The 20,670-nt window shown below is 42.9% G+C and overlaps 1 protein-coding gene across 1 annotated transcript in view; it reads right to left on the minus strand.

Annotated features, from left to right (window-relative positions):
• Positions 1-5,334: 5,334 nt before the first annotated feature.
• The window catches only part of ubxn6 (UBX domain protein 6), a 41,635-nt gene continuing 26,299 nt past the window's right edge, over positions 5,335-20,670 (minus strand). The window contains exons 6-11 of the mRNA XM_028816499.2: positions 17,568-17,643; positions 17,384-17,468; positions 15,314-15,533; positions 14,880-15,010; positions 10,833-10,975; positions 5,335-10,738 (exon numbers count right to left, since the gene is read on the minus strand). Of these exons, the coding sequence (XP_028672332.1) occupies positions 10,613-10,738; positions 10,833-10,975; positions 14,880-15,010; positions 15,314-15,533; positions 17,384-17,468; positions 17,568-17,643 (781 nt within the window). The 3' untranslated portion in view covers positions 5,335-10,612. The remainder of the gene's footprint in view (positions 10,739-10,832; positions 10,976-14,879; positions 15,011-15,313; positions 15,534-17,383; positions 17,469-17,567; positions 17,644-20,670) is intronic.

Genomic DNA, 20,670 nt, shown 5'->3' on the forward strand with positions numbered 1-20,670 from the left:
TAAAGTAATGCCTTGCAGGCACTTTTATTTTTATTGTAGCAAGAATAATTGAATGGTTAATCAGCTGCTGGGATGAAGCTCGGTGCGCCACCCGTGTGACACTCCTCCGCATCACGGAACTGGACTGGCTTATCGTGCGCCTTTAATACCATCTTTGGGTTTGCCAGCGTGCGGCACATCATGGGTATGTCTTTAGTTTTAGTCTCGTCACTTGTGTTTTCTGAATGGCTTTCTTTTCAGTTCCACTCTTGTGTTCTTAGACACATGACTTCCAGTGAGTTTACTGTAATGTTCATGTTTTATATCTTTCAGTAGACTTTCATATTTGTGGGACTTGCTGACTAATGTCTGTGAAGCATTCTTGTCTTGAGGATGCTGTGTATTAGAATGAAGGGCTTGCCCAATTTTTTTTTTTATAATTATTTATTGAAGAACCTCTAAATGTTTCTTCAATAGCAAAATAGCCTTTCCACTGGAACAGTATGCCAACCCGTAAATAATTGTCTTCAGTATGTAAAATTTAATTACAGCAGGAAATATACAAGATTTAGGATCAAGTGAGTCCATGATTATTTCCATCCATCCATTATCCAACCCGCTGAATCCGAACACAAGGTCACGGGGGTCTGCTGGAGCCAGTCCCAGCCAACACAGGGCGCAAGGCAGGAAACAATCCCGGGCAGGGTGCCAACCCACCGCAGGACACACACAAACACACGCACACACCAAGCACACACTAGGGCCAATTTAGAATCGCCAATCCACCTAACCTGCATGTCTTTGGACTGTGGGAGGAAACCGGAGCGCCCGGAGGAAACCCACGCAGACACGGGGAGAACATGCAAACTCCACGCAGGGAGGACCCGGGAAGCGAACCCAGGTCTCCTAACTGCGAGGCAGCAGCGCTACCACTGCGCCACCGTGCCGCCCCCATGATTATTTGTATACAGTAAATCATTTTTAGCTTTTACCTTTGCAGTCTGTATTTTAGGGAAATGTTCCAATGGTCAGTCAGTCATTGTCCAACCCACTATATCCTAAGACAGGGTCACGGGGGTCTGCTGGAGCCAATCCCAGCCAGCATGGGGCACAAGGCAGGAACAAATCCCAGGCAGCGTGCCAGCCCACCGCAGGGCGCACACACACACACACACACAGGACAATTTAGGATCACCAATGCACCTAACCTGCATGTCTTTGGACTGTGGGAGGAAACCCACGCAGACACGGGGAGAACATGTAAACTCCATGACAGGGAGAACCTGGGAAGTGAACCTGGGTCTCCTTACTGCGAGGCAGCAGCGCTACCACTGCACCACCATGTTCCAGTGGTTAAATCCTAAAAAGTAAAAGCTGAAATTATTTACAAGACTGCAGAAATAACAAGTAACAGTTTATGGCAGGGATGATGGACTCCACTCCTGGGACGTCTGAGAGCACATTTATATTCCAGCCCATTTCTTAAGTTAAGACAGTCATGGCAGCTAATGGAATTTTCTCTTTTTCCTCCTTTCTTAATTGTGTATTGTGTTAAAATTCATAATCCCTTACCTGCTTCTTTAAGTCTTAAGCAGGTGTGTTCAGTGCCTTTATTTGCTGGTTCTCCATTCCCTTTATTAGCTGCCACTTTATCAGAGAGATGTATCAAAACCTAACTGCATCCATTTATGTTAAAGTCTATTTTTGTAAAGGAGAAAAAAGAAAAATACAGGACTGAGGACACTAAGCTTCTCTTGCTGTTTTAATATCCCCAGAAAAGGAAAATGAACACTTGAATATGTCTGATGCAGTGGAATGAGAGCACCGGCGTGCTGCATAAAATCCACAGAGAGAATACTCGTCATTTTAGCACTGCGTTACAAGATGGAGAAATACTGAGGGAGCTTAGTCTCAAGTTTAAAGTTAAACCACTAGAAACATTTAAAGGAAAAGTGTGTGCTGCCAGTGGGCGAGTAAGATTTAAATGGAGAAGAAGGGACACAACTGCACAGAAACAGCTTCCTGTCTGGGGGTGTGTGTGTGTGTGTGTGTGTGTGTATATATGTATATATATGTATGTGTGTGTGTGTGTATGTGGGTGTGTGTGTGTGTGTGTGTGTATATATATATATGTATATATATAATCTCTATCTATCATGCATAGTCATATGAAAAAGTTTGGGAACTTCTCTCAGCCTGCATAATAATTTATTCTTCTTTCAACCAAAAAGATAACCATGGTCTGTCTTTCATTTCCTATGAACATTATTATTATCCGAGTACTGCGGTGTTTTCCGAACAAAGATTTTTAGTGAAGCAGTATTTAGTTATATGATATTAAATCAAATGTGAAAAACTGGCTGTGTAAAAAATTGGGTCCCCTTGTAATGTTGCTGATGTGAATGCCTGTCACTGCTCAATGCTGATTATTTGCAACACCAAATTGGGTGGATGAGCTCATTAAGCCTTGAACTTCATAGACAGGTGTGTCCAATCATGAGATACAAAGGTATTTAAGGTGGTCAATTACAAGTTATGCTTCCCTTTGACTCTCCTCTGAAGAGGGACAGCATGGGATCAACAAAACAACTCTCAAAAGATCTGAAAACAAAGATTGTTCAGTCTCATGGTTTAGGGGAAGGCTACAAAAAGCCATCTCAGAGGTTTAAACTGTCAGTTTCAACTGGAAGGAATGGAATCAGGAAATGGAAGGCCACAGGCACAGTTGCTACCCACTGTCAAATATGGTGGAGGTTCCATCATGCTGTGGGGCTGTGTGGCTAGTTCAGGGACTGGAGCCCTTGTTAAAGTCGAGGGTTGGATGAATTCAACTCAATATCAACAAATTCTTCAGGATAATGTTCAAGCATCAGTCACAAAGTTGAAGTTACTCAGGGGTTGGATATTCCAACAAGACAATGACCCAAAACACAGTTTGAAATCTACAAAGGCATTCATGCAGAGGGAGAAGTACAATGTTCTGGAATGGCCGTCACAGTCCCTGACTTGAATATCATCGAAAATCTATGTGATGATTTGAAGCAGGCTGTCCATGCTCGGCAGCCATCAAATGTAACTGAACTGGAGAGATTTTGTATGAAGAATGGTCAACAATACCTCCATCCAGAATGCAGACACTCATCAAAGGCTATAGGAGGACAGCGTCTAGAGGATGTTAGATTACAAAAGGAGGCTCAACTAAGTATTGATGTCATATCTCTGTTGGGGGCCCACATTTATGCACCTGTCTAATTTTGTTATGATGCATATTACATATTTTCTGTTAATCCAATAAACCTAATGTCACTGCTGAAATCCTACTGTGTCCATAAGACATGTCAGATATTAGAAGGAAGTTGCTACTTTCAAAGCTCAGCCAATGAGAAACAAAAATCCAAAGAATTAAGAGGGGATCCCAAACCTTTTCATATGACTGACTGTATGTATGTGTATGTATATTTATGTGTGTGTGTGTGTGTGTGTATACATACTGTAAGTATAACACACATGTATGTAAAAAGACAATCCGTTCAGTTGTGGACCAAACCTCCACCCCATATTTCAGAGGTGGTACCAGAAGTTCATTGTACGTCCTGATGGAGCTCCCTTATGGAGCACAGCATTCCATTTGTTTCTGCGTTTCTTCCAAAGTGACTCACACATCTTAGAATTATAAAGTGGGGGGGGGGGGGTGTCTTTTTCTTTCTTCATACATGTAGAAATGTACATTTAGTGATTTCACTGGACTTGTCATACAATCCATTTGTAGTTTCTATGATGCCAGCATCCATTTTCTGCAGAGAATGTTCCTGCGACAGGAGTGTAAATTAAGACAGGATGGCACGCCACCTCCACAGGGCACAAATATCTTGAGCTGCCAGGGCTACTGACCTTAGTCCTGCTTATCTGTGAAAAGATGTGCAATTCCATTGCTGTGTAGTTAATGCTGGCCTACTTGTGTGACACGCCTGAGCCGATGTTACTTTTAAGTTGAGGCGGATGGTGAACGGTGTACTCTACAGCTCTCATGAGGTTTCAGCAGGGTGGTGAGATGGTCTTTAGCATGTAACACAACCACCAGCTGTCTGGTTTTTCTGTTTTAGTAATGACTTGTGATTTGCTGTATGAACTTCACACACACACAATTTACTTATATAAATCTAGTAATTATGTACACACACACACACTACCAGTCAAACGTTTGGACACCCCCAGACATTTTCATAGAGTTATGCTGACCATGACACACTTTTCCAGTCGTCTTCTGCCCAATGTCTGTGTTCCTTTGCCCGTTTTGCATTTTTCCTTTGGCCAGTTTGACAGATGGCTTCTTCTTTTAAACTCTGCCCCTTAGGCCAGTCTGCTGGAGTCGTCTTTTCTCTGTTACAGATGACGCTGTGGATATTTAATGAAGATGCACGCTGAGGACCTGTAAGGTGTTTGTTTCTCAAACTAAAAACTCAGATGTGCTTATCCTCTCATGCAGTTGCCCATCTGGGCCTTCTCCTTTCTTTTCTAATCCTGGTTAGTAAATCCATTCTGTCCTCTTCTCTCAACACCTTTTTATGTGAAATCGTCAGTTTCTTAGCAGTCTGTCACTTTGGAATAAACTTCATTCTGCAAAAACAAACCAAACCGATAGGTTTGTTGGGAAGGCAGTTTCATTTTGGCCATTTTTGAGCACAGAACTGAACTTTAGGAACACCGGTACCTTGCAACCCAAAAAAAGCTGGATAACCGATTTCGGTGAAGTTAGAAAGGTTTCTCTAATAACCAATGTGCATTTAAACAGGAGTGATGAAGGGTGAGTTGATCTAAAGGACACAAACGATGGCTGTAGTCATTTATGAACAGCGACATTACAAATCAGTCATTGCAGGCAGTACCAGCCTTTGTACACACTAGGAATTCTTGGATGTATTTTTAGTACTAGGGTGTTGTACCGTGTTAGCCATTATGAATGTAGAGAGTGAAAAGCCAAGCAAAATGACACCTTTTATTGGCTAACTAGAAAGATTACAATATACAAGCTTTCGAGGCAACTCAGGCCCCTTCTTCAGGCAAGATGTTGCCTGAAGAAGGGGCCTGAGTTGCCTCGAAAGCTTGTATATTGTAATCTTTCTAGTTAGCCAATAAAAGGTCATTTTGCTTGGATGTATTTTTAAATTGATTTCATGTTTTTTTGATAAAAAAATATCAACTTCTATTAAAAAACATGAATGTTCTGTGTGTGTCCAAACGTGGGACTGGTGCTGTACGCGTATAATCACAGCGGCCCTCTTGTCAGAGCTTTGCTGTTTTTGCCTGTCATTTGTTTTTCTCTCTTTACAAATATCTATACACGGAGTCAGAGCATGAAGAATAAAGCATCTTTTAATGACCACATACTGTACATTACTGAATCGTTTAACATACAGCTTGTCATACATACAGTGCAATACATCAAGGTGTGTGACAACACTGTGACTGGTACGCGTTGTTCTTTGCCTGAGCAGCTGCTCTTTTATTTTAACGGCTAAGTCGGCTCCTTTAGGCCGCGATTAAAAATCTATTGCAAGCACTGGACTCCGTCTTTTATGTTTAATGTTCAAATGGTGCATGCGATGTGGCGTAGCTTTGACATGCTATATGGACTTGGCAGGACTACAAAACACGGTGGCTGCCTAATCCTGTTGAACAGTTCGTCTGCTGCAGACCTGATGACACTTCGGCAAAGGACAGTTTAGTCCTCAAACTCCGTGGGGTGTGTGTGCATACGTTTAGATATTCAGGTGCATCTCAACCAATTAGAATGTCATCAAAGTTCATTTATTTCAGTAATTTGATTCAAAATGGGGGTGGCACGCTGGCACAGTGGGTAGCGCTGCTGCCTCGCAGTAAGGAGACCCGGGTTCACTTCCCAGGTTCTCCCTGCGTGGGTTTCCTCCCACAGTCCAAAGACATGCAGGTTAGGTGGATTGGCGATTCTGAATTGGCCCAAGTGTGTGCTTGGTGTGTGTCCTGCGGTGGGTTGGCACCCTGCCCGGGATTGGTTCCTGCCTTGTGCCCTGTGTTGGCTGGGATTGGCTCCAGCAGACCCCCATGACCCTGTGTTCGGATTCAGCAGGTTGGACAATGGATGGATTCAAAATGGGAAACTCCTATATTGTATAGACTCATGACACACAGTGATATATTTTAAATGTTTTATTTCTTTTCATTTTGCTGATTATGGCCTACAGGTAATAAAAACCCAAAATTCAGTATCTCAGAAAATTTGAATATTACATAAGACCAATGAAAAAATTATTTTTAACTAGTTGATTACCCAGTGGCTTCGCTCAATGACTGTAAGGGAAAAAAATCAAATGTAGTCTAGAAGTTATTAAACAGTAAAACATTAACATTTAAGAAGTAAAGATATATTGAGCACTACTGGAGTGGTTTGGAGTAAACTACATTTTAAAGGCGCTATAACACAACAGGTAAGTGGTACTAACAGCAGGTAAAATGTATTTGGATCATCTCTCAGTAGCAGATCCCTTGTGAAAGGCGCTACATGACCGCTGTGGTATAGAAATTACATTTTCTATGTGATCATCCAAATTTTTGCCTGACAACCTTGAACTACATGCCTGTGCTTTACTTGTTAAAATAATTGATCACAAAAGGAACCTTGAATGTTGCGGGGTTTTAGTGACCTGAACTCACCTTAAGGGACCGTAAGTAGTCGTGCAGGGTAATTTACAAACAGAGTCCTGCTTCGATGGCACCGATTACATTCATTCGCAAAGATTTCCACTCTCCCAGGAGCCAACGGCGCACTTGAAGTGTCACAAACAGTGTGAGAAGAGAAGATGCTGCCTGAAACTTGCAAAGCTCTTGACCCGGTGGAGCAGCCTGACATTCCGCATCTCCCAGCGTCCACTTTGTTCTCACGACCCCTCACCGCTGATGCCGGTCTCGTCTTCACATTGTTTACAGCTCGGCGCAGTTAAAAAGTAGAAAGACGCAAAGCTGTGTTCCTCATCTCTTCTACTATCAAGTACTGCCAACTAAAAAAAAAGTTGCAACATGGCAGTTTCTGCGACAGTCACGTGGACGAATAAATAAAACTTCTGTCAGAACGCGCCTGGCTAATTCATGGATTATATGATGTTCTGTGGTCATACGTAATTTCCGTTTCAAACGCGAAAAGAATTTTATAGATAGATACAGAAATGTTGCTCTACAGGTGCGAGTCTATCGATGTACGCACTCCATACTTGGTCGGAGCTCCTTTTGCATGAAGTACTGCATAATGGAGGCGATCAGCCTGTGGCACTGCTGAGGTGTTATGGAGGCTTTGATGGTGGCCTTAAGCTTGTCTACATTGTTGGCTCTGGTGTCTCTCATCTTCCTCTTGATAGATTCTCTATGGTGTTTAGGTCAGGTGAGTTTGCTGGCCAATCAAGCACAGTGATACCACAGTCATTAAACCAGGTGCTGGTACTTGTGCCAGTGTGGGCAGGTGCCAAGTCCTGCTGGAAAATGAAATCAGCATCTCCATAAAGCTTGTCAGCAGAGGGAAGCATGAAGTGCTCTAAACTTTCCTGGTAGACGGCTGCGCTGACTTTGGACTTGATAAAACACAGTGGACCAACACCAGCAGCAAGTCATCACTGACTGTAGAAACGTCACACTGGACCTCAAGCAACTTGGATTCTGTGTCTCTCCACTCTTCCTCCAGACTCTGGGACATTTATTATCAAAATTGACTTTCATCTGAAAAGAGGACTTTGGACCCCTGAGCAAAAGTCCAGTCCGTTTTCTCCTTGGCCCAGGTAAGACACTTCTGATGTTGTCTCTGGTTCAGGAGTGGCTTGACACAAGGAATGCTGTGACAGTTGTAGCCCACGTCAGTGTGTGGTGACTCTTGAAGCAACGACTCCAGCCGCAGTCCACTCCTTGTGAATCTCCCTCAAATTCTTGAATGGCTCTGCTTCAGAATCCTCTCAAGGCTGCGCTTATCCCTGTTGCTTGTGTCCCTTTTTTCTGCTGTCACATTTTTTCCTTCCACCCAACTTTCCATTAATCTGCTTGGATACGGCACTCTGTGACCAGCCAGCTTCTTCAGCAAAGACCTTTTGTGGTGTCCCCTCCTTGTCAATGACTGTCTTCTGGACAACTGTCAAGTCAGCAGTCCGATTGTGTGGCCTACTGAACCAGACTGAGAGACCATTTCAAGGCTCAGGACCCCTCTGTAGGTGTTTTGGGTTCATTAGCCGAGTGGAGTGGGACACCACGAGTCTACAATATTGAACTTTTCACAATTTTCTGAGCCACTGAATTTTGAGTTTTCATTAGCTATAAGCAGCAAAATGAAAAGAAATACAGTAATCCCTCACTTATCGCGGGAGATAGGTTCCAAGGCCGACCGCAATAACTGAATTTCCGCTAAGTAGGGACACCATATTTATTTAATTATTTAATGTGTATTTGGACGTTTTTAAACCCTCCCTGTATTGTTTACAACCCACCCTTTACTCTATTAATAACAGGGACAACTGCTAAGCAATATGAAATCGGTAGATAAGTTTACACTTACTGTATAGCGAAGTACACGTAGCTATATATGACGTGATGATGGTGATGAATATGCTGCGCAGTAAAAATGATGACAGTGAAGGTGATAATCCCCTGAATGCAGTAGCAAGAGCACGTTAATGCTGAATGAGTGAGGTGAGACTTCCTGGTTAATGCGGCACTCCGTCGCTGAGCCAATCAGCAGCACACAGGAACTTAACTGCGTGCTCTGATTGGGTAGCTGCTCAGCCATCAGTGTGGTGAAGCAAAATGCCGACATACAAATGCATTCATGGTGCTTTCATATTCAAGTGTCGCATATTCCCGATCGTAACGAATGACACGATACATTTTAAGTCTCATGTACTGTCTTTTGTGCCGTCTTTTTTCTAGTGCTTCCTCTGGACCTGACAGCAGCGGCAAACACCAATAGATCACCACACAGAACACGTTAACTGTATGATATTCCAACTCTCTGCACATTTAGAATCCTTGTCGTCGACCTTGTTGCAAAGATTCCTAAAGCAGATTCCATCCAGACTACTGCCTTATCACGTCCACTTACAACTCGTTTTGCGCCCTGGTTAAAGGACACTGCGGCTGTAGATCTTATATGCTTTTCCTCCTTTTTAAGTAAAAAGAATCGTGGACTCATTTATGCTGTAATGGTGTCCTGCAGCGGTGTAGCTGTTCCCTTCCTTCAACATATCCAAAACTTTTACCTTTTCTGCAATCGTTTGCATCTTCTGTTGGCGCTTGGACACGGCCCCTGAAGCAGTAGCACGTTAATGCTGAATGAGTGAGATGAGACTTCCTGGTTAATGCAGCACTCCGTCGCTGAGCCAATCAGCAGCACACAGGAACTTAACTGCGTGCTCTGATTGGGTAGCTTCTCACCCATCCGCAGATAGCATCTCTTGTATGAAATCAATTGGGCAAACCAACTGAGGAAGCAAATACCAGAAGTAAAAAGACCCATTGTCTGCAGAAACCCACGAAGCAGCGAAAAATCCGCGTTATATATTTAGATATGCTTACATATAAAATCCGTGAATAGTGAACTGCGAAGTAGCGAGGGATTACTGTAAACACTTGAAATGTATCAGTCTGTGTGTTAATGAATCTGCGAGTTTCACCTTTTGAATTGAATTACTGAAATAAATGAACTTTAGGTTGATATTCTAATTGATTGAGATGCACACACACACAGACACACACAGACGTGCACCAAATGTTAAGCCAGCAGCTGTCACTGGGAAAGCCTCTTCAGTTTATTAAGGGCTTGGAGCTCACGGCTCTGCACGCCACTTTACTGACACCCAGTGATTCTGCCCCACTGGAGTTGCCCGGGCACACAATCACCAGTCTGCTCACGTGGTATTTGCATTTGAAAACAAGTCCTCGTTCATTTTCCTTCCACTAATTGTAACACTTCATTCATACAGGATTATGCACTTTTGCGCTCGTTCGTGCAGACACAGCCATCATTTTAATTGTTCTCCGAGTGAGGACGTGACGGTTACATTTACCCCACTGAGTGTCAGCCATATTGAATTTCGGGTTCCCATTGGCAGTGCATCGGATAGTGTGATATGTTGCATCAGAGCCAAAAGCCTGGTATCACCTGCATACAAAGGAATACAATTTGAATTCTGTCTGCTCAAAGTCTTCAGAAAAGTTAAAGTTATCGCAAGGACCAAGCCATCTTTTAAAGGAAGTGTGCGTTCCCTAAATATCAAACACTTTTGTAAAGTAGTATATTGTACAAGGCGGAGAGGGGGACCTGCTCTCTCTTTGGGTCCCACAGCGCGTTAACCAGTTACAGTTTTAAATGGAGTTGTGAAATCGTCAGCTTGATTCTTATTACAGGGTGTGAATGTGTCATCCGCTTGTTTTCAGGGGAGCCTTTTACAGTTTAAACTGGTTACTTACTCGGCTCACTTTGTTAAAGTAATAAGGTGCTACACGCCTCGTTTTCTTTCGCTCTTTTCAATCTAGCAGCATTATTATTATTTCCCCCCCCCCCCCCCGACTTAACTCCTCCTGACTGTTAGATCAGTACAATGAGAGAAGACCAGGACGTTTCTCTTCATGTCAGAGTTTCAATGCTGGACATGAGGGTAGAGGTGAGGATGTCTCGACTCTGTGCACACGCTGCCTCGATGTCGGCCTGGATCGCTGCATCCCAAACAAATGTCAGAAGAGCCGCCGGTACCTGAAAATGACACATTTGTTTTTTCAATGATGCCTTCTAACAACAGATGGCAGACGATCAGCTGCAGCAGATGTTTAGAATTCAGCTGACTTACCAGGCCGCACTCGTTCAGGGCGGTGGACTCGTTCAGTTTCTGTCCAGCAGGGGCCCGGAGCTCAAAGGGCTGCCAGCTGTTCAGGAGGTGACTGCGGACAAATTCATACACGTCGGAAACTTTCTCTCTGGCGTAGAAGGTCCCTGGAGGGATGAGAGGGGTCAGCTTAATCACCACTCACTGGTTCTTGAAACCTGTCCTGCTCATTTCAAAGAAGCAGAAGGAAAACTCCAGAATCACTGGGTGTAAAACAGGAAGAAACCTCGGGTGAGAAGACCTCCTTATACCGGGACAACGTGGAGGTGTGTATTAACCCTTTGATCATTTTCGGCCAATATTCAGCACCCTAACCCTAACTTGCTGATTTTAGTATTTCACTCCATCTCTCTCGCTCATAGATCGGTGTCTACAGTATATGAGAGGCAACCTGCTGGTCTGTGATCTTTACACCTTTCCCTTTCGTGTTGGAAATAATTTCCATGGGCGGCAAGGTGGCACACTGGTAGCTCTGCTGCCTCGCAGTTAGGAGACCTGGGTTCGCTTCCTGGGTCCTCCCTGCGTGGAGTTTGCATGTTCTCCCCGTGTCTGCGTGGGTTTCCTTCAACAGTCCAAAGACATGCAGGTTAGGTACACTGGTGATCCTAAATTGTCCCTAGTGTGTATGTGAGTGTGCCCTGCGGTGGGCTAGCGCCCTGCCCGAGGTTTGTTTCCTGCCTTGTGCCCTGTGTTGGCTGGGACTGGCTCCAGCAGACCCCCGTGACCCTATACAGGGTGGTCCAGATCTAATTATGCAATTTTCATTACACTATAACTTAAGTTTATTACACAGAGAATTCACAAAAAATTATTTTTTGTTGCCGATAGATGGCAGCACCTGCCCTGCATTCGTTTATTATAAGATATTTTGAACAATTGAACGCTCGTCTTTTTCCGGATCTGCCACTTGCGAAGAATCGTGCTGTGCTTTTAGATGAACACGACTATCAGCTCTGTCTTTGATATCTGCGTCTTTCAAAACTATTACTGCTGACAATTCGTCACATGTTGGTTTATTATATATGCGAGCGTTATCTTTCACATTCATATAGAAATACAAGAAAACATCTTTGTCCGTGTTTTTCAGATAATTTTTGTGTAAAGTGCGATACTTTTGGACGTATGGATCTGTATCCATTATTAGCTGTAGAATTTCTAATACGTCCAACCGTTTAACTCTTTCGATTCTGTGCTGCATCGCTTCTCCGTGATCATAAATATATACCTGACCGAATTGTGGTTTCTTTGAAATTAAACTTGTCATTGCTTTAATTATTGTGGGACCACAGATTCTCATAGCGTGTGGTCCTGAATTGTGTAAATCTACGTTTTGAGCATTGAATGATGCGAATGCAAACAGATTATTGTAGACTCGGATATTTTGCCTGTAGTGTTTGTGGATTTCACTTTCACCAAATAACTAATTTTATTTCTCGCAGATAGGCCTCTTCATTGGGAAGAAACACTACTTTTCCCTGATGGCAACACGAATTAGATGATCTACAAGTCTGTGACTGAAAGTTTAAAGCCAAACAATATCTACATACTTCTGTCATACCACCCATGTCCATATATTCGATCTCTTTTCGCTGTTCCGTTATTTCATTGAGTAATAATTTCCATTTGTTTGCACTAATGTGATCTTTACTATCAGTTTTTTAAGACTTTCAAATTTTAGTACTTTCATAGTCTAACCTGCTCTGCATGTGTACCGCGCCAACGTTTTTGAACCTCTTTACTACGTTCTACTTTGTCTTCTACTCTTTGTCTTTTATTTCCGACCCCGCTGGGACCTGTTAAGTTTTTAATTACACTTGGTCCGGGCTGATTATAACTTTCCTTATTTTCCAAATTTGCACTTATATTATTACTGTTCTTTTTTGAATTCTTTTCTCTCCCAACGCTTTTGGGCCTCTTTTTGACGCACCGCCCTTTCTTCTTCACTTGAAATTATTGTCCGGAAAAGGACTACATCAAAGGAAATGAATAGATTGTATGTCTTCTATTAAAATGAGGAAAACGGAAAAATATAAGAGCTGAGAGCACAGGAACTGTGTCTGATAATAGCATTCACATGAATGAGAGGCGAGTGGACCGTGCGGGTGCTTAAATCTCTTAGTGTACAAAATCTCGTCTCGCGGGACTTGAAATTATCTCTCTGAAAAAGTCTCGTCTCGTCCCAGGTGTGCATATGTAGAGATATAGAAATAGAGAGATACAGTGGGTACGGAAAGTATTCAGACCCCCTTCAATTTTTCACTTTGTCATATTGCAGCCATTTGCTAAAATCATTTGAATTAATTTTTTCCCTCATTAGTGTACACACAGCACCCCATATTGACAGACAAAAAAAAGAATTTTTTAATAAATCTGCAACAATTTCAAAAAGAAAAACTGAAATATCCCATGGTCCTAAGTAATCAGACCCTTTGCTCAGTATTTAGTAGAAGCCCCCTTTTGAGCTAATACAGCCAGGAGTCTTCTTGGGAAAGATGCAACAAGTTTTTCACACCTGGATTTGAGGATCCTCTGCCATTCCTCCTTGCAGATCCTCTCCAGTTCTGTCAGGTTGGATGGTAAACGTTGGTGGACAGCCATTTTTAGGTCTCTCCAGAGATGCTCAATTATGTTTAAGTCAGTGCTCTGGCTGGGCCATTCAAGAACAGTCACAGAGTTGTTGTGAAGCCACTCCTTCGTTATTTTAGCTGTGTGCTTAGGGTCATTGTCTTGTTGGAAGGTAAACCTTCGGCCCAGTCTGAGGTCCTTAGCACTCTGGAGAAGGTTTTTGTCCAGGATATCCCTGTACTTGGCCGCATTCATCTTTCCCTCGATTGCAACCAGTCGTCCTGTCCCTGCAGCTGAAAAACACCCCCACAGCATGATGCTGCCACCGCCATGCTTCACTGTATTGGACAAGTGATGAGCAGTGCCTGGTTGTCTCCACACATACCTCACTGCAAGACACGTGACAGCCCGCATGGAGTTTGCTAAAAGACACCTGAAGGACTCTGAGATGGTGAGAAATAAGATTCCCTGGTCTGATGAGACCAAGATAGAACTTTTTGGCCTTAATTCTAAGTGGTATGTGTGGAGACAACCAGGCACTACTCATCACTTGTCCAATACAGTCCCCACAGTGAAGCACAACAACTCTGTGACTGTTCTTGAATGGCCCAGCCAGAGCCCTGACTTAAACCCAATTGAGCATCTCTGGAGAGACCTAAAAATGGCTGTCCACCAATGTTTACCATCCAACCTGACAGAACTGGAGAGGATCTGCAAGGAGGAATGGCAGAGGATCCTCAAATCCAGGTGTGAAAAACTTGTTGCATCTTTCCCAAGAAGACTCCTGGCTGTATTAGCTCAAAAGGGTGCTTCTACTAAATACTGAGCAAAGGGTCTGAATACTTAGGACCATGTGATATTTCAGTTTTTCTTTTTTAATAAATCTGCAACAATTTCAAAAATTATTTTTTTTGTCTGTCAATATGGGGTGCTGTGTGTACATTAATGAGGGAAAAAATTAATTTAAATGATTTTAGCAAATGGCTGCAATATGACAAAGAGTGAAAAATTGAAGGGGGTCTGAATACTTTCCGTACCCACTGTATACCAGAAGAACTGTTATCTAGATGTTTTCTATGCCTGCATCGATTTTTCCAGCTGTTTCTATTGCCCCTCACATCACAACGACACCCATTAAGCTACTAAACTGGAGTCTTTAAATTGGGCAGTGTGCACATGTGATGGGCTGGTGTGTCCTCTTTGACACTTCCAGCTTCCATTCTTGCTACCTGCAGTTGTATTCGATGTAAAGAGTTAAAGGGCACAGACAGATCCTGCGGTTGCTTTTCATTACCTCACAGGTGGCGCAGTGGTAGTGCTGCTGCTTTGCAGTAAGGAGACTGTGGAAGATGGTAGGTTCGCTTCCCGGTTCCTCCGTTTGGATAGCGCTTTGAGTACTGAGAAAAGCGCTATATAAATGTAGTGAATTATTATTATTATTACTACCTTGCAGTAGGTTTCCATCGGGCAGGCGGACCCGCACTAGTGTATAGTTGTATTTCCTCATTTCCCTTTGCTCGTCCCGCTCCCTCATGGCTTTGGTGCGCAGCATTGAATTTCGCTCCACTGCTTCACTCCTGCAATGAGAACACACATTAGAGACCAGGATAAGGTCTTTGCATAAAAAGAATCGAATGCTTTGCACATTTTATTTTCCCCATCCTGGGCATTTTAAATGTGGGTCAAGCTGATGAAGTTTGCACATACAGTATATGATCAGCTTGGCCCAAAGGAACAGGAAGCTCCTCTCGGCTGTATCTTATCCACTAATCCAAAAGCGTTTTATTCTTCAAGACGAAGAGCAAGGATGCATGATGTGCTTGTATCAGATAGAACTGGAGTCCTTCGTTTCTGTCCTGGAACACTCGGCTCATACGCACCTCATCTGTTGCTCCTTCTTTAGCTCTTCAGCTGTCAGGTTGTAGAAATCGGCTGGCAGCTCAAAGCGAGAGGCCTGCGGTGAAGGCTTGAAGACGCGGGGTTGTCGATCCAGCTTGGCCCTCACTGGTTCTGCAGACATCAGCTTTGTTTTGCACTCCTTCAGGTGTTCCAGTTGCACGAGGGTTTCCTCACTTATTACATAAAATTCCTCCATGTTTTCTAAAAAAAAAAAAAAAAACCCAAAAGCGAGGAATTACAATTAGGCTTTTGATATTTGTGAAACTTTGATTTTATTTTGGGTGGTGCAGTGGTAGCACTGCTGCGTTGCAGTCAGGAGACCTGGGCACACTTCCCGGGTCCTCCCTGTATGGAGTTTGCATGTTCTCCTCGTGTCTGCGTGGGTTTCCTCCCACAGTCCAAAGACATGCAGGTTAGGTGCATTGGCGATCCAAAATTGTCCCTAGTGTGTGCGCCCTGCCCGGGGTTTGTTCCTGCCTTGCGCCCTGTGCTGGCTGGGATTGGCTCCAGCAGACCCCCATGACCCTGTAGTTAGGATATAGCGGGTTGGAAAATGGATGGATGATTTTATTTTCTCAGACAAATATCATTAATTGTACCAAAACATCCTCTGAGAGCAACTTCTCCCAACCATCCAAGAACAGTTTGGTGATCAACAATGAACAATCCAGCTTGATGGAGCACCGGGCCATATGGCAAAAGTGATAAATAAGTGGTTCGGGGATTTGGGTCCATGGCCAGGAAACCCCCCATTGAGAACTTGTGCTCAATCCTCAGAAACCCACCAATGCTGACAAACTCCAAGCATTGATGATGCAAGAATGGGTTGCCATCAGTCAGGATTTGGCCCAGAAGTTGATTGCCAGCCTGCCAGGGTGAATTGCAGAGGTCTTGAAAAAGAAAGAAGGGCCAAGACTGCAAATATTGACTCTGCTCATAAACTTAATGTCATTGTTAAGTAAAAACAAATAAAATAAAATAAAGGCTAGCGTCTTTCAACATCTGTAATAAGATGCTGCAGATGTTCTATCAGATGGTTGTGTTGAGCGCCCTCTTCTACACGGTGGGGTGCTGGGGAGGCAGCATTAAGAAGAAAGATGCCTCACGCCTGGACAAACTGGTGAGCAAGGCAGGCTCTATTGTAGGCACAGAGCTGGACAGTTTGACATCCGTGGCAGAGCGACGGGCGCTGAGCAGGCTCCTATCAATAATGGAGAATCCACTGCATCCACTGAACAGGATCATCTCCAGACAGAGGAGCAGCTTCAGCGACAGACTGCTGTCATGTCCTGCTCCACTGACAGACTGAGGAGATCGTTCCTCCATCACACTATGCGACTCTTCAATTCCACCCGGGGGGGGGTAAACGTTAACATCATTCAAAGATATTGTCTGTCTGTTCTACCTGCATTGTTATCACTCTTTAATTAATATTGTTTTTATCAGTATGCTGCTGCTGGAGTATGTGAATTTCCCCTTGGGGATTAATAAAGTATCTATCCATCTATCTATCTATCTATTATATAGTGCCTTTCACATCTATCTATCTATCGTCAATAAAAGCCTTTGAAACTTATGAAATGTTTGTAATTCTAGTTCAGTACACCATAGAAACATCTGACAAAAAGATCTAAAAACACTGAAGCAGCAAACTTTATGAAAACCAACACTTGGGTCATTCTCAAAACTATTGGCCACAACTGTATGTCCCTAGGGGGAAATGTGGCTTTTTATTGAAGCTCTTTAAATTGATACATAAATATTACACACACACACCAGAATAACTAAAAAGCAAGAAAATCAAAAAGACAGAAAACTTCTGCCTGTTACAAATCTGGTTGGTATGTCCGTCTACTGCAAGGCACACTGTTCCGCTGACTTATTTCGGAGTCCCTTCTCCTTAGGACTCGGGGTCCATTTCCATTCCACTCCCTACTTTTCATTTTGATCAGTTTGCCCATTCAAGTAAATATTAGGGCCTACCGATGGCGAGCTTCATTAGCTGGCTGTAAATAAAACTGTGTATACGGGGACTGAGTTATGTTTGTTACCTTGACCAGAAACCTCCAAGCTCTTCTTTTCAAAGCCAACTGCCTGAAGAAATTCCTGTGTGCCCTCTAAGGGATGGATTTTTTCCTGGCAAAAGCAAACACGGAGAGATTGGCTTCAATAACAACATCAACAGCGTCAGCGGACTTAATACAGCAAGTGTGTGAAAGAACTGCAATGCCTGACCTGAAATATTTTATTACTCAGCCTTATTTTTCTGTATTTCTCTTCAGTAGGGTTGTTGCATATATTGTCCATGTACCTGCAAAATAAACGTACAAGTACAATATATTATCTTCTTTGATAACAATGCCTTGAAAAAACACAATTGCCTGTAAGAAGTATTCCCCCCACTGGAGGTTTACAGTTGCTTGCTATACAGCTTTGAGTTACAGTGGATTTAATTGGGGAAACAAGACTTTTTAATGCCCAAGTGAAAACAGATCCTCTGTAAAGTGGTCAAGATTAATCTTCTCTCTCTCTCTCTCTTATATATATATATATATATATATATATATATATAAATAAATATAAAATCCTAAGCCTAAAAGTGCAATGGTTTTGTGTGAATTTTTATGTCATACTTATTGTTGTGCTGTAAATCGGGCTTATTTTAAAACCTATATATATATGTGTTTGGTATCATTCTTTTCAGAATTTATCTACCTTTAATGTGATGTTGTTAGATTTTCAGATTCTAATTCGTTTTTTTAAATTATAAGCTATACAATATCAAGAACTCATAGATTTAACCACCCCCAGGGCCGGAAATAAAAGACAAAGAGTAGGACAGCTGCTGTACAGGCTTTTAAATGTTCGAAGCTCCGTGCAAGATGCAGATCACGTGGCACAGCAGTAAGCCAGCAGCTGATTGAGCAAAGAGGAGGTAAAATATAAAACTATACCACTGTTTAAGAGGGGGTTTCGGAGGAGCGACCGCGTCTCCTTGGGGTGCGTTCAGCCCCCCTCTTCACAACATGAACAGCAGGCGTGTAGCACAGGTCAGAAGGGTTGGTGAGTGAAGCAAGCAGGGGGGAAACCTTCTACTTACAAATATAAAACACAAAAGTAATTGGTTTCCTAAGTATTCACGTCAGTATTTAGTAGGTGCCCCTCTGTCAGCCTTGAGTTTGTGTGCTCAGGTCTCTCCTTCTCTATCAGCTTTGCACATCGGGACTCTGCCATTTTTCTCATTCTTCTCTGTAAAGCTGCTTAAGCTCTCTCAGGTGTCATGGTGGTCCTGAGTGAGCAGCCTTTGTCGTGTCCAGCCACAAATTCTCAGTTGGATTGAGCTCTGGACTCTGACTCGGCCTCTCTAGGACATTCACATTGTTGTTTTAAAGCTATTTTTGTGTAGCTTTGGCTTGTTGTCGTGATGGATAACAAATCTCCTCCCAAGGTGCAAGTTTCATGCAGAGTGCCTCAGGTTTTGCACATATTCTGCGCCATTCGTTTTCCCCTCATAAGTATTCCAGGGCCTGCTATAGGGAAGCATCCCCACAGCCTGACACTGCCACCACCATGGGGATGGTATGTAAGAGTGTAACATGCCATTAAGCTGGATGCCCAAAAAGCTCAATTTTGATCTCATTAAGACGTCTGACTCACCCATGTGCCTTTTGCCAAGATGCGCTATGCATTTTATTCTCTGCCACTCTCCCATAAAGCTGCAACTGGTGAAGCACAGTTAGTGTCTGCACAGTCTCTCTAATGTAATCCACTGTAGCTTGTAACTCCTTCAGAGTTCTCCTAATAATAATAATAATTCTTTACATTCCTCTAGCATTTTTCTCACTACTCAAAGTGCTCTCACACAGGAGGACCCCGGAAGCAAACCAATAATCTCCGTACCGCAAAGCATCAGCGGCCTCTTGGTGGTCTCCCACACTTTTCTACTTTTTGGTCACTCTGTTTGTGTGGATGGTCTGGTGTAGCAGGCGTCCAGCTCTGCCATACTCTTTCCATTTCTTCCTGATTGATTTCACTGGATACATTCAGTGACTTGGATGTTTTTTAGTCTTCATCCTCCATCTTGTGCTGTATACCGAGTTGCTTGGAATGTTCTTTTGTCTTCATTGTGTAGGTCAGTCCACCATACTGACTCAACCCAAGACAGCCCTTCCACATGGTGTATTTAGACTACCATCAAGTGAAAGTCCAGACAGGTGGTCTCCACTGGACTAATCCTGTGTCCTATAAAGCCAATTGGCTGCAGCTGTGACCACTGAGGTGTGTTGTGTGAATACGTCTGGGGTCACTTATTTTTGTGTTTCATATTTGTAATTCATTTAGACCACTCTGTTGTCTATGTGACACTAAGAGTCTTTTTCTGTTGATGTGTCACAAAGTCAAATTAAATCCACTGTAATACAGAGCTGTGTAATAATAAATATGTGAAAAATCCCCCACACTGCAGATATTCAAGTCAAAAACATGTTGGTGGGAAAACGTTAGCAAAGGTAGGCCAGAAACAAGTAAATGCTTAGATGAAGCCAAATATACACATCAGCCCCGGGTAACTTCTGATGCTATTCAAGCTGTCATTATTAGTATAAACCTATCTCTCTATTATAAAAGGAAATCTTCAGACGAGACTTTTTCCCGCGAGATGACACTTTTGCCATGAGATTTTTTCAACTCATGCCCTCCTCTCAACCATTTTCAAACACGCCCGCGGTCCTCTCACCTCTCATTTGTGTGAATGCTTTTGACAGACACAGTTTTTGCTCTCTCGCCTCTTATAAATTTTAACGTTTTCCTCACTTTAAGTTTCCAATAAATGAAGACGTATTATGTCCAAATCTTATTGAAGATTTTTATTATAAAGGGTTATCAACAGTGAAAATGAGTACACGGGCAATCCTAGCACCGAGAAACGATGAAGTGAAACGAATTAACTCCAAAAATGTCGATCGGTTACACTGCAAATTGGTTAAATGCATAACAGTAGACTATGCTGAAACAGTTGGTGGTGATCGTGTGCAACAGGGGTGGGCAAAGTCATTCCTGGAGGGCCGCAGTGGCTGCGGGTTTTTGTTCCAACCCAGTTGCTTAATTAGCAAACAATCCTTGCCAATAATTACATTTCATGTCTTGTTAGTGCTTTAACTCTGCTATGTCAAGTCATTCTCATATCCTAGATTTTTTTTTCCATTCTAAGGATATCATCCAAATACTTCGAAGTGTAAAACGGATGGGTAATTCTCAATCCTTCACTTTTTTCTCTTCTCTTTCCTTCCAGGTATTTAACTAAACCAAATAGTGCACGATAAAGACACACAGGTGTAAA

This window comes from Erpetoichthys calabaricus, chromosome 12 (genome assembly GCF_900747795.2).
Source record: "Erpetoichthys calabaricus chromosome 12, fErpCal1.3, whole genome shotgun sequence".
Classification (NCBI taxonomy): Eukaryota; Metazoa; Chordata; class Cladistia; order Polypteriformes; family Polypteridae; genus Erpetoichthys; species Erpetoichthys calabaricus.